Consider the following 15,108-nt stretch of genomic DNA (forward strand, 5'->3'; position numbering starts at 1 on the left):
ATGCCATGGACCCCTTAGCTAATGTGTCTGTGGACCCCAGACAGGAAACCCCTGCTCTAGATGAATTCCTTGCCAATTGAACTTTTTTTTTAATAATTCTACACTCTAGGATCTTCACATCCTTCCCTAAAGCCAGATTATTGGAATTAAACCATCTAGTTATGACCAAATCAGTCCCATATGCAGTTTCAACATAACCCTTAGTTTTTGTACCAAGTATTTATGAATACTGGGTATTCATAAATTAGTATTTGCCATGCCACTTCCAAAAATGTAGGCATAAAATCACCCAGATACCTTTGTTGCTGCATTTCTTTAGAACTGTACCACTTAGTCTACATTGTCTATTTTATTCATTGTCAAATGCATCACATCTTTTAGTATTAAACTGCATTCATCATTTGATAAAGGAGAAAATTAAAGCTTATAATAGCCACCATTTTAGGTTCAAACTTCAATTTTGTAATATTATCCAAACCCATGAATTACAGGATCCTGATTGCCCTGCTAGTTGGCACTAGTAAACATTTAAGTTAGAATTGTTATAACACTTCAAAGGAATTTTAAGCTCCTACGAATAACCTGGTCAATCATTTTTCCATTTTGTTTTCACTATATTGTGACTCATGCCTTGTGTTTTTAAACAAAATAACTCTGGTTCCAAAAGCCAATACAAATGTTCACTCAAAAAAATTCCATTTTAGTTATTTTATCCTCAGTGCAAAAACAGCTATTTGTGCTCAGCTCTAATGAATTCTGCTTCTTCCACATACTTGACGATTGAAAACATTAATCACAGTAGTGACTGGTTTTGTCTGCATAAGTGAAGACCTGGTGATTATTTTCCTCTCTCTAGTGCACTCCAAGTACTCCATTGTTCCACTGCAATAATTGAGGTTTGAAAAGTGTTAAAGGCAGTAGCAATCACAAAGAGTGCAGATGCTACAGGAGAAGGGGGGGTGGGGGGGAGCGACCAAAACACACTGACAAACATCTCAACAGATTGTCCCCTGCTTGTTTTGTAGCAGTAAAGATAATATGAAATGTAGGTAATTTCTACAGAACACAGACCACCCTTGAAACCGATAACTATGCTGCAGAACAAGCATCTAGCAACTTCGGTGTTTTTAAAATCATGTCAGCACAAATTGCAGCTCCGGTGTTAGTTAAAATGCTACAAAAGATGGCCAAAAAGTTAATTGTTTCTAATTATACCAGTAATTGATTTTCTGAATAAGCAATGGTTTTGTTTCTATGCAAGTTCTTAATTCAGTTTGAAAACAATGCTGCACAGAGGTAAGTTACAGACAAAGGACGAGTACTTGGAATCTGGTTTAGTCCATTATCTTTTACTTTAAGATTAACTATTTAGATTAATACACAACTCAAGTACTAACGAACATGCTTTACCAACTCCTGATTATTCTGAAGCACCTCCAACCTGTGAAGAGTTGCCATAATAATGACCAACAGCTCTTTATATTGAGTAAAAGATAAATAAATATTCGGGCTAATCATAGGGAGGAATCCACTAGTCTTCTAAAAACAACACTATAGGATCTTTTACATCTCTATATGCAAGAGCAAAAATGGCCTCTACTTAAGTACCACCAATACTGCAGTACTCCCCAAGTATTAGAGAGTTGAGGACAAGTCCTTGAATTCAAAGCTAAATAGCTGCAAGAAACAACTGAAAGCTAACTGACATTAACTGAAGACTTTATTTACTTTACAGTGAACATAGCTTTCCACGCATCAGTGACTTGGTTTAACTGTCTTCCTTATAGAGACAATAATACAGCACAACCGTCAAACTGATTCTATATCACCACTGAGTTGCTCTTAGTGCTGAAGCTTCGGTGACCAAAGAGAAATATCATCCAAGAAATATCTGCAGTCCAATTTGTACTGAAACCACTGACATCAGGTGCCATCTCACGAGTGATTAATGTACAATCATGGTAGAGGGTTGGGATCAGCTACGTTTGTCCAATGGTCAAAGAACTTAGTAATATTAACAACATGTCAACACTGACAAGGAAGGCACTACAGGTATAATTGTACAAGACAGTAACAAGGAAAGATGGAAAATTAGAACTAACTTTACTTTGAATGAATGCTTATATACATTTTTGTATTGTATATTTAAACATGGAAATTAACTTATCAAACAACTTGACGTTCTAAACTGATAAACCATCAAATGAATGCCTAATAAATTAGGAAACTTCGGTGAAATTGAAAAGTGGCAATAAATAAGTTACCAATTAACAGGACCATCAGATAGTTAGTTGCAGCAACTGGGAAGTTCTTTAAGAATGCTCATTGGACTTCTGTAGTTAAGAGTTTTATTAAGATTAAACTGGATGGAAAAGTTAAAACAGTTTAAACATTTACTAACATCAAGATAAAGATTGCAAAGAGGAATTATTGAAAATGGAATATGAAGTGCACCTTTCATCACAGTAACTAGAATGCGATTGTGAAAGCATTCAGTGGGGAAAACCATAAACAAAATCAATTCCTTCAATGCAAATGACCAGTCACACAAAGACAAATAAAAAGGCTTGATCTACAGCCAGAATGACATGCAAGGGACAAGATGTAGTTATTTTTTCTAACTTTAACTGGGATTGAGAGATTAAAACATAACCTTACTGGAAGACCTTTATCTACCTCAAAATGATTAAAACTGATTTACAAATTACTCACAAGTATTAAAAAAGTTAATGCCACATGGTTTACTTGCCAAAATGAATGTTTCGCATTTAGGGCTCTAGAAAATTAAAGCAATGCAATTTGTCATCTAACTCACCTTGTAATAGATTTTGGCCCCTTCTTTTAACAGCACTTGCTCTCATTAACAGCAATCACACCTTCCTAGCCAGGCTGAAGTACGGATCAACTAATTAAACTACAAGAAATAGCCACTTCATTTTCCCTCGTGTCAAAGACAAGCCCAAAAAAAAGTGGTCAGTCGATTTTAGTACATCTTCTGGCCACATGTAGGCAATTTGTCCAAACAAGCCAAATTCAAGCAAGATTCATAGAACTATAATTACATACAACAGTCTGAACATACAATAGTATTTCAAGGAGGGCCCATTATGAGACAGTAAAGGCACCTTACTGATATCATAACCCCAAAGACTCAAGAGGTAACATTATACGAGTGTTTAAATAAAACTGCAGAACATGCAGTGGAAAAATACTGAATTTTCTCTATTTACAGTAAATAAATCAAAAACTAGACTGTTGCAAGCAAGATCATATTAGCAAATATTTAGACTATCCTTCAAAAGAGCCAAATATACTTTAAACATATTCAAAAATTTAAAACTAGAGGAAAACAGAACGGACTGAAAGGAAATTTAAAAACCCACACGCCTCTTTGCACAAATAGCCTTTTATCCCACTTGGTAAAATTATATTAGGACCAGATCATTGATCTCAATCAATATATACACCCAAATTGATAGGTGAGCACCCTAAGCAGGTGCAGTGCATGAGTGCATTATTCAAAAACAAAAGTATTCAAATTCCATAATACATTAGACATAACTTGCAAATAGTGTAGCATTGACGCTTGCTTACAAAGGCTGGCTGCTATGTTCAACTGACAGCATTTTCACTTGCTTCACTTTTCTAATTTTGTAAAGTTTCTAATTTGTGAAATAGTGTGTACCCTTTACACATTTTCTTCTATCAACTCAGCCTGAAGTATCCTTAGATTAATAAGTTCTATGCTTACCCATATTGCTCATTTTCCCTTCTGATGAGGAGTACCAGTAATCTCCACCTTCATTTCCTTAGTATGAAACTAATTCTTTCCAACCTGCAATAATAGACAAAAGAAAAGGGCATGGACTTCCTTACTAGACTTCTTCAGTACCTTTAATCTTTATTCATTGTTCACCTCCCTTATACTTGCAATTTCAGAGATACATGGATGGGAAGGATATGGACAGCTATGGTCCCAGTGCAGGTCGATGGGAGAAGGCAGCTAAATGGTTCAGCACAGACTAGAAGGGTCAAAGAGCCGGTTTCTGTGTTGTATTTTTCAATAGCTCTATGACTTTAAACTAGTGGCACTAATTCCATTTTCCTTGCATTTGGTTCATTTCCTTCTTTCCTGCCCAAGTACCTTTCAAAATGCCTTTTAAACAATGTACTGGCAATTTGCCTCTAGCAACTTGTTCCATATACCACCGTCCTGTGCATGTAAAAACCACTCCCCTCAGATCTCAAGTATTTCCTTCTTAGCCCAAGCCTACACTCAGTGGCCACTTTATTAGGTACCTCCTGTAACTAAAGTAGTAACTGAGTGTATGTTTGTACTCTTCTGCTCCAAGTAGCCCAACCACTTCTAGGGTTTGACGTGAGTATATTCAGAGATGCTGTTCTGCACACCACTGTTGAAATGCCCTCCATTCCAGGCAACATACTGGTAAACCTCCAAGTGTGGCCAAACTAATGTCTTAAACAACTGCATCATGTCCCAAATCATATCCAATATCCTTGCTTAAGAAAAGCTAAATATCTCTACTGTAAGCACCTGGGAAACATTCTTAGTGATTTATGAACTTTTACCCCCAAATTCCTTGCTACACCAACACTTTTAGATCTCTTCTCTTTAGTGCATGTTGCACCAGCTTTAAACAGTTTAGCACGTTATTTCACATTTGCCTGGATTAAATTACACCTGCAAACACTCCACCCAACTTTCCAGCTGATCTCTGACCCTCATTATCCTTAGTCAACCATCCACACCATAACCTTGGACACCATGTGCCCTGACTTATTTGACCAGCTTACCACATAGAACCTTGTCAAAAGTCGCATTGTCCAAATTAGTTTTCTCAGTAACCTCCTCAGAAAACTCAAACTTGAAAGCAGGATTTCCCAGGCACAAAGCCATGCCAACTCCCCCTCATTATTCCTTGCCCTTCCAAGTGATCATACATATCACTCCTATCCCTAATCCCAAATTTCCTGTGAATCAAGGTTCACAGCCATTCTTGAATAGACCAACATTAACTACCCTCCAGTATTCTAATACCTCACATGGATAAAAGAGAAAAATCTGTCAGAACCTCTGCACCCCTTACCTTGCTAGGACAGATTTTATCAGGATAAACATCCTTGCAGTTTGTCCAACTTACTTGCATCAATCCTTTGACACCACCACTTTCCTGCTGCAGATATTCCTAATTCCTGGTATTCATTCAGGACACCACACATACCCTCCAACTCCACACAGACTTCCCTTTTGGTCCCCAAGAGGACATGTTTCTTCTATAGCTACCTTCTTGCTCTAATATTTATGAAAATACTTTGGAATTCTTTTTAACCCTGAATGCTTTCTTAAGATCTCTCCCATGTCCTCTAAGAAAACCATGCAACTTGCTTGACAACTATTTCCTTTAACTGGCAGAAATTTCCTCTCCCAGCTCCTTGATCAAACCCTCAGTTTCCTTTGTAAACAAAATTTTCTATTATTATCTTTACTTCTTACATGTAAACACAGATTTTTCTGGTTTTCCCTCTCTACTCCCAATCTACTTTCACCAGCTTCCATTTTATAAAATTTTAATCAGCTCTTCCCCAACTTAAGACCATAACTCTAGTTTCAACCTCCTCCTTTTCCACAAGTATCTACAAGCTCACTGTATTGTGCTCACTATTCTAAATTCCTCTGCAGACAATTCCATCACTTTGCCCATTCTCATTCCCCAAGGCTGACTACACTTCCTCCACCTCTACCAACTAAAAGACCCATCTTGGATGCCTTTACCAAATTCCACCCCATCTAGATTCCATCTGCAAAGGTAGACCCAAAATAGATTGAAAAATTTGACATCACTCACTGACATTTTAGAACACATTTAAGTTAAAGACAACTAAATAATTAGCAAAACAATTAGATAATTTGCAACTTTTGATAGTTAATGCAACCAAAAATGTGGTATCACCACAACCTTTGGCACCTTTATTCATAACAGCATAACACCTCAGATGTATGCAGTATTGCTAATGAGCTTAAAGTCAAGTGTTTCTCACCTAATTTCATCAACAGCTGACCTAGCTCTTTTTTTAAAAAAAAGAGGCCAAGTTACGTTTCCTCTATTTAATACATTTGGACACAAAATTTACCCACCCCAAATATGCATGATAATTGATCAGACGTTTCCAGATGCAAGAACAACTGGTGTCAGGGACCTTGCTCATAATCAATACCTATTAACTCATGCAGGAAAAGGCATTAAAGAGCTTTCTGGCAGTTACTTTAATGCAAAAGAAATGGTGCTGGGATTTCAGAAACCAACCTACAGCATTTGCCTTACCTTCCAAAAAGGGACTAAATGTAAAATAACATTTGTTTGAATTATTTGAAGCGAAGTTTTTTAAAAAAAAGCTTTTAGTGCAGGGCTAGTTTCTGCAATAAATATTTGCTTTACTCAGTGCAGACCTGCATTTCAATTTAAGCTCCTGCCAATCACTGAACCTGAAGACAAGGTTAGAGGCCAAAATCATGACTGCACACATTCCTGAGAACGGCTACTTCTGGAACAATGCTGGAATATCTCAGTAAACTAAATTTTAGCCATATGCAGAAAAGGACATTCCATGAAATCACAACTTTATCTCAACTACTAATCAATGAAAGGCACTAAGCATACAATTCTTCTTCTATATTGGGGAAGTTATGACTCATCTTTTGCCATCTTCTCTCTCCAGAAAATAAAAGTATTATTAAAAAAGTACTACACATATAACCTTCCTTCTAACATCATGTTCATCAATCCAAACTTAATGCCTGCCCCTCCCAATCTGTGCTTTTCCTCACTTAAGCATCCCCATTGTCTTAGTTATTTCCCTCCATTCATTCACTGCTTTGGACCCATTATTCAACTAACATTGCAATGAATCTTTACCCATGTCCAACATGTACAGGCAAGTCTCATTTGGGGGTTCCTTTCTCCAGAAAGAGGTAGCTGGTGAACAAAAATTTACTGAATTATGGAAGATTCATTAGAAATGCTACTAGATGAGACAACTGCGAGACAGACTTTTCATTTCAAGTGAATTGATCTGAGAAGATGCTCCTCAGATGCTGCTGGACCAAAATATATCAATATCTGCAGAGCAATACACACAAAATGCTGGAGGAACTCAGCAGGCTACAGCATCCATGGAAAAGAGTGAACAGTCAAAGTTTTGGGCCGAGACAGTTCCTCCAGCATTTTGTGAGCTGTTACTTTGAAAACCAAAAAAAAATCTGCAGATGCTGGAAGTACAATCTTAATTTTTGATCTCTACACAAATCTTGACTGACCTTTGTTGCCATTTTCCTTCAGTTTTAATACCTTTGAGTATAATCATAATGATGACTGGTGACACAAGTGCTACAACAGTTATCACCATTTCCCAAAAAACAGCTCGGAATTTCGGTCAATTTTTATGTTACGTTACTTATATGAACGGCAATTCAAGGGAGAAAAGGGATAAAACATCAACTCCACTGTGTAGCCCTTCGCATCAACCTTATCACCTAGAGTCAGTCCATGCAGCACAGAAACATGCCCTATTGACATAGTCCTTGTCAATTATGAGGCACCCAGTTACACTTTGCACATTTTAATCTCCCCAAATTCCCATTAACTCTCCTTGGATTCTAATGATCACATACATACACTAGGGGTGAAGAGATAGAGAAATTAGTTCTGTCTCATGTACATCGAAGAATACTGAAATATGCTGTTTGTGTCAATGACCAACAGTCCTAGGATGTGCTGTGAGCACATCAGTGTTGCCAACAATGCATGCCCACAACTCATTAACCTTAACTTACAGTGGTGCTAGAAAGTTTATGAACCCTGTAGAATTTTCTCTATTTCTGCATAAATATGACCTAAAATGTGATCAGATCTTCATGCAAGTCCTAAAACCAGACTACAAAAACCCAATTAAACAAATAACACAAACAATACTTGTTTATTTATTCAGAAAAATGATGCATTACATTTGTTGAAGAAAGTATGTGAATCTGAGGTAATGCCTTCTACAAAAGCTATTTGTAGTCAGATGTTCCAATCAATGAGATGAGATTGGAGATGTGGGTTGTAGAGGTACCCTGCCCTATAAAAAGTACACACAAAGTCAGGTTACTGACAGAGCCTGCTCTTCTCAAGAACAATCTGGTAGAATTCTTCATTAAGATGGAGAGTGACATAGTTAATTCAGAAACAAAGGTTCTGAACTTAAAGAATAACTTTGAAGGTATGAGATGTGAATTAGCTAAGATAGACTGGCAAATGATACTTCAAGGACTGACAGTGGATATGCAATGGTAAGCATTTAAAGATCGCATGGATGAACTACAACAATTGTTCATCCCAGTTTGGCAAAAGAATAAACCAGGGAAGGTAGTGCACCCGTGGCTGACAAGGGAAATTAGGGATAGTATCAAGTCCAAAGAAGAAACACATAAATTAGCAAAATAAAAGCAGCACACCTGAGGACTGGGAGAAATTCAGAGACCAGCAGAGGAGGACAAAGGGCTCAATTAGGAAAGGGAAAAAGATTGAGAGAAAGCTGGCAGGGAACATAAAAACTGACTGTAAAAGCTTTTATAGATATGTGAAAAGAAAAAGATTGGTCAAGACAAATGTAGGTCCCTTACAGTCAGAAACAGGTGAATTGATCATAGGGAACAAAGACATGGCAAACCAATTGAATAACTACTTTGGTTCTGTCTTCATCAAGGAGGACATAAATAATCTTCCGGAAATAGTAAGGGACTGAGGGTCTAGTGAGATGGAGGAGCTGAGGGAAATACATGTTAGTAGGGAAGTGGTGTTAGGTAAATTGAAGGGATTAAAGGCAGATAAATCCCCAGGGCCAGATGGTCTGCCTCCCAGAGTGCTTAAGGAAGTAGCCCAAGAAATAGCGGATGCATTAGTGATAATTTTTCAAAACTCCTTAGATTCTGGATTAGTTCCTGAGGATTGGAGGGTGGCTAATGTAACCCCACTTTTTAAAAAAGGAGGGAGAGAAAAACCAGGGAATTATAGACCGGTGAGTCTGATATCGGTGGTGGAGAAAATGCTAGAGTCGGTTATCAAAGATGGGATAACAGCACATTTGGAAAGAGGTGAAATCATCGGACAAAGTCAGCATGGATTTGCGAAAGGAAAATCATGTCTGACGAATCTTATAGAATTTTTTTTGAAGATGTAACTAGTAGAGTGGATGTGGTATATTTAGATTTTCAAAAGGCTATTGACAAGGTCCCACACAGGAGATCAGTGTGCAAACTTAAAGCACATGGTATTGGGGGTATGGTACTGATGTGGATAGAGAATTGGCTGGCAGACAAAGCAAGGAGTGGGAGTAAATGGGACATTTTCAGAATGGTAGACAGTGACTAGTGGGGTACCGCAAGGCTCAGTGCTAGGACTCCAGTTGTTTACAATATATATTAATGATTTAGATGAGGGAATTAAATGCAGCATCTTCAAGTTTGCGGATGACACAAAGCTGGGCGGCAGTGTTAGCTGTGAGGAGGATGCAGGGTGACTTGGATAGGTTAGGTGAGTGGGCAAATTCATGGCAGATGCAATTTAATGTGGATAAATGTGAGGTTATCCACTTTGGTTGCAAGAACAGGAAAACAGATTATTATCTGAATGGTGGCCGATTAGGAAAAGGGGAGGTGCAACGAGACCTGGGTGTCATTGTACATCAGTCATTGAAGGTGGGCATGCAGGTACAGTAGGCGATGAAAAAGGCAAATGGGATGTTGGCACTCATAGCAAAAGGATTTGAGTACAGGAGCAGGGAGGTTCTACTGCAGTTGTACAAGGCCTTGGTGAGACCGCACCTAGAGTATTGTGTGCAGTTTTGGTCCCCTAATCTGAAGAAAGACATTCTTGCCATAGAGGGAGTACAAAGAAGGTTCACCAGATTGATTCCTGGGATGGCAGGACTTTCATATGAAGAAAGACTGGATCGACTAGGTTTATACTCATTGGAATTTGGAAGATTGAGGGGTGATCTTATTGAAACGTATAAAATTCTAAAGGGATTGGACAGGCTAGATGCAGGAAGATTGTTTCCGATGTTGGGGAAGTCCAGAACGAGGGGTCACAGTTTAAGGATAAAGGGGAAGCCTTTTAGGACCGAGATAAGGAGAAACTTCTTCACACAGAGAGTGGTGAATCTGTGGAATTCTCTGCCACAGGAAACATTTGAGGCCGGTTCATTGGCTAATTTTAAGAGGAAGTTAGATATGGCCCTTGTGGCTAAAGGGATCAGGGGGTATGGAGAGAAAGCAGGTACAGGGTTCTGAGTTGGATGATCAGCCATGATCATACTGAATGGCGGTACAGGCTCAAAGGGCCGAATGGCCTACTCCTGCACCTATTTTCTATGTTAAGTGCACCATGCCTAGATCAAAACAACTTTCAGAGGACATTAGAACTGTAGAGATACATGAAGCTGGAAAAGGCTATAAAGGCATTTCTAAAAACCCTGAGTGTTCAGACTAAAGAGAAATTGTCTACAACTGGAGGAAACCCAGTACTGCTGCTACTCTCCCGAGGAGTGGGAATCCTGCAAAGATCACACCAAGAGCACATGTGCAATGCTGAAGCAGGTGAAGAACCCAAGGGAAACAGCAAAAGACCTGCAGAAATCTCTAGAACTTGCTGAAGTCTCTGCTTATGTGACCACAATAAGAAAAACATTGAACAAGAATGTTGATGGAAGGACGCCATGGAGGAAGCCAATGCTCGCCCAAAATAAAAAACATTGCTGCACTTCTCAAGTTTGCAAAAGACCACCTGGATGTTCTACAATGCTTTCAGGACAACATTCTGTGGATAGATGAGACAAAAGTCAAACTATTTGGCAGAAATACACATTGCATTGTTTGGAGGAAAAACGGCACAAAACACCACCAAAACCTCATCCCAACTGAAGCACAGTAGAAAGAGCATCAAGATTTGGGGCTGCTTTGCTACCACAGGGTCTTGATAGCTTGCAATTGTTGAGGAAACAATTAATTCAACATTACATCAAGACATTTTACAGGAGAACGTCAGGGTAGCAGTCTGGCACCTGAAGCTCAATAGAAGCTGGACAATGCAACAAGAAAATGATCTGAAAGATAAAAGTAAATCAACAACAGCACGGTTTAAAAAGAAAATTTGTGTTTCGGAATGGCCAAGTTAAAGTCCTGACATCAATCCTATAGAAGTGTTACGGAAGGACCTGAAGCAGCAGTTCATGCAAGGAAGCCCACCAACATCCCAGAGTTGAAGCAGTTTTGTAAGGAGGAATGGCCTAAAATTCCTCTAAGCTGATGCACAGGACTGATCAGCAGTTACTGAAAACATTTGGTTGCAGTTATTACTGGACAAGGGGCCACACCAGCTATTGAAAGCAAAAGTTCACATTTTTTCCAAAATACATGTAATATTTGGATCATTTTTCCCTCAATAAAAGTATAATATTTGTGTTATTATTTAATTGCATTCTCTATCTCATTTTAGGACGCGTGAAGATCCAATCACATTTTAGGTCATATTTATGCAGAAATAGACAAAGTTCTACAGAGCTCTCAAACTTTTTAGCACCACTCTTTTGGAGTGTCGGAGGAAACCAGAGCATCGGAAGAAAACTGACAAGGTCACAGGGACAAACGTACAAACTCCTTACAGGCAGTGGCAGGATAGCGGGAATTGGATCCTATTCTTTTGATTGCTGAAGCTATGTTTTTTTGCTACTGTGCAGCCCCATACATAACTTACAGAAGCAAATTAAAATGCAAACCAACATACTTTGGGAGGAAACCAATATGCCTCGAGAAAACCCATGTGTTCACAAAGAAAATGGGCAAACTCACCAATAGCAAGAAATTAGAAATGGGAGGGAGCAGTTTTTGTAGTTGCACCACTGTGCCAATATTTGAAAGCAGAGTAAAGTTAACATGACATGGAAAAGGAGCAATATAAGAACAGAAAGATGCTCAGTGTTTTAAATGTTTATTCAATGTAAGATCTTACAAGTAGAATTATACATATCCCATCTAAATACTAAAAAGTTACCAGTAACTCTGCACCAAGATTTAGGAATGTTTTGCTATTCAAACATCACTTGGCATAGTAAATAGGAAGCAGAAAAGCCATTTTGAGGGAAATTTTGGCAACTGTTCACCATCAAATGAGAATAGCAGTTGACTTAGCTGCTTAAAATTTATGCCAAGTAACTGGGCATGCATTTTGATGAAACAAGTACACTGCCTGGCTCCCAAAGGTTATTACAGCATGCAGTAGATTCCCTGTCCAACAGGTAGGTTCTGCAATGTTTCTACTGCTAGGACCAAGTAAACCGTACAACAAGATTAATTCTCACTTATCTTATTCTATAAGACACAACAATCAGTGTTAAATATCCAATAATGTGATGCTTTAGGTCACAGGTAGAAGAAAGCAGCCAAACATTTTAAAAGCTTTCAGAGAATACTATTTCAGCCTGATTTGCAGTTCTGTTTGGAGAAACAAAGCAAGCCTGACAGTGGAATTTATCACTCCTGCAGAAGCTCAAATTGCTGCAGGAGCTGTGTTATAAGACCACTTTACAACATGTTCATTGTATCAGGAAATATTGTACTACTGTTAGTACTTATTAACAATAGGTACAATGTTCTGAATTTTAAAGAAAGCATTGAACTTTCTCCATTTTGTTTTATTACAGAAGAAATTACACACCACAAATCTATTATTTTAGATGTTTCATTTAAATGCCTTTGAAAATGAAGACATGCATACCAGAAATGTTGCTCTTAAAACAGATTGTTAACAAACTAGGAATAAACTATTCAATACAATGCTCATACTTCTGATATTCTACATGGAATGACTTATTAAAAATGTTTTTGTTTCCTAGCAACTAACACTTCCAATTTAAAAAAATAATGGATACAGAATTTTAAAAGACCTCTAACAGAATTATTCAAACACATTTCCGAGAACCTTAACCTTCATTGAGTTACACAACAAACCCCAAGTTTAGTAATAAACACAAGAGATAATTCAGGTGCTGGAAATCCCAAGAAACACACAAAATACTGGAGGAACTCAGGTCAGGCAGCATTTGTGGAAAGGAATAAAGAATTGACGTTTTGTGTCGATGAACGCTCGGTGAAAGGCCTCGGCCCAAAATATTACCTTTCCATAAATGTTGGCGGACCTGCTGATTTCCACCAGCACTTTGTATATGTTGGCCAGGGTTAGTAATACATTTGAGATCACTACCTTCCCCTATCACTTACAATGGAGACTCCAAAACAATTGAAAATCAAAATTGAAGCTAATAAGCATCAAGGAAAGGAAAACATGCTAATCTACAACATCATAAATTTCTGTAAAAACTACCAATTCTTCTTTAATCTCCTATTCCTACAGATACAGAGCATCTTAAATGAGCGCCTTGACCCCAATCTATGCTCACATTCAATCACGCCCACTGAAAATCAAGACACATAACCCAAAATAGTATGCGACCCATTTATTTCTACCTATACCTAAAAGTACCAAAAATATTTCAATGATTCACGGATCACGTACGAATTCAAATAACAGGCTTGTAAAAGCTAAGTAATTCAATAATGTTATTTTGATATCCACACATCTTATTTAGACTGCAAAATACTTGCTTTAATGTTTACATCGATTATGACTTGTATCGAATAACAAGTCGCATTCTGCTTCCAAAGTACGAGCGATATAAACAGTGTAGTGCTTAACAGTGGCAAATTCTTAAAAACCACTTAAGAGCGTATATAGATAGAGAATCAGATGAGCTCGATTACGAACCTCGCTGTAATCTGGCGGTTATCAAAACTCTCAATTTTGCAAAGTACACAGATACAACCCCGCTACCCCATTTTGCCGCTAACAGTCTCCAAAACGACGGTACTCCTTGTTATGAAACTAGCACCACATTAAACAATCAGGTTTAACCACTGAAAAAGAAACATCAACACACGCGGAACAAAACAAATTGCAATCTGTCACTCGCCGTTCCTAAAAGAGCAATGGTTTTGCTTTTGGGAAATAAATGGAAAATGGAAATGATTGCTAGCGACCCCAGTAGAAAAAGAATTGGGAGCGGGGAAGAAACGTTGAGGAATTTGTTTCAACTTTAAAGAAAAACATAAGCAGCCCCGTTCAAGAGTAAACGATGCACTTTTGCATTTAGTTAGGGGGCTGTGTTTGTTTTTTTTTAAAGGGGGAGAAAGAGGGGAAAGTAAAGTAGCTCCAAGTTAGCGAGTAACAATGGCAAGATACAAAAGCTAAGCAGTGGGATCGCCATCATCCGTGGCCCCGACTGTGGCGAGGCGCTGCCCAGGGTCATAGGCAGAGTCCGTAGACCGTTACTAAACACATGGACAGAAGGCCAGAAAGGGCTGGGTGGGGGATTGGACGTGGAGAGGTTGAGACTAAGGCCGGGCCCCCTGGCTCCCCCTCCTCCTGCCTGTTTATTTTAACTTCAAGCCCACGGCAGGCAGAGGCAAGCGGCCCGGCGGCCAGCGGCAGCCTCACAACTTGTCAACTGCCGCCGCCTTCACCACAACCTCAGCAACTTCACCCCCAACCTTTTCCCTCCACCACCCGCCCACACGCTCACCCCCGGGGAGCCAGCGAGCCCCTCACTTCTCCCTTCCGCGCCGCCACCCCCGCACCGGAGAGAGCGGCGGGAACACTCCGCCCCCCGGAGCCTCAATCCATCTGCGAATTACCTTCAGTTCCGCACTGTCCGCCATCTTCTCGCGCTTTTACGCGCATGGGCGCCAGCCTCGGCCGCGTCACGTGGGGGCAGGAGGCGGAGGGGCGGGGCGTCGATTGCGTCATCGCCCCTGGGTTTGAATGTTCCCGCCTTTTTCGGCTGCGGCGCCCCCACTTCCCCAGTGTCCCTGGGGCCGTGGAGTGAAGGCGCAGTATAAGATGCAGATGTAGGAAAGTGGAAATCAAAATAAAGAAAGGAAGAATATTTAAAAAAAAAGAACAACCCGCAGCGATAACGAAATGCAAACACGCGAAA

At 39.2% G+C, this 15,108-nt stretch overlaps 1 protein-coding gene across 4 annotated transcripts in view; it reads right to left on the bottom strand.

Annotated features, from left to right (window-relative positions):
- Nucleotides 1-14,876, bottom strand: part of pias1b (protein inhibitor of activated STAT, 1b) — a 200,446-nt gene extending 185,570 nt beyond the window's left edge. The window contains exons 1-2 of one of the 4 annotated variants that reach the window (XM_059952988.1): nucleotides 14,807-14,876; nucleotides 3,752-3,835 (exon numbers count right to left, since the gene is read on the bottom strand). Coding sequence is in view for 1 of the 4 variants with exons in the window: in XM_059952987.1 (XP_059808970.1) it covers nucleotides 14,807-14,830 (24 nt within the window). In the remaining 3 variants the exon portion in view is untranslated. The other 3 variants (XM_059952989.1, XM_059952987.1, XM_059952993.1) reach the window with 3 other exon arrangements.
- Nucleotides 14,877-15,108: the final 232 nt, after the last annotated feature.

This window comes from Hypanus sabinus, chromosome 28 (assembly GCF_030144855.1).
Source record: "Hypanus sabinus isolate sHypSab1 chromosome 28, sHypSab1.hap1, whole genome shotgun sequence".
NCBI classification, from domain to species: Eukaryota; Metazoa; Chordata; class Chondrichthyes; order Myliobatiformes; family Dasyatidae; genus Hypanus; species Hypanus sabinus.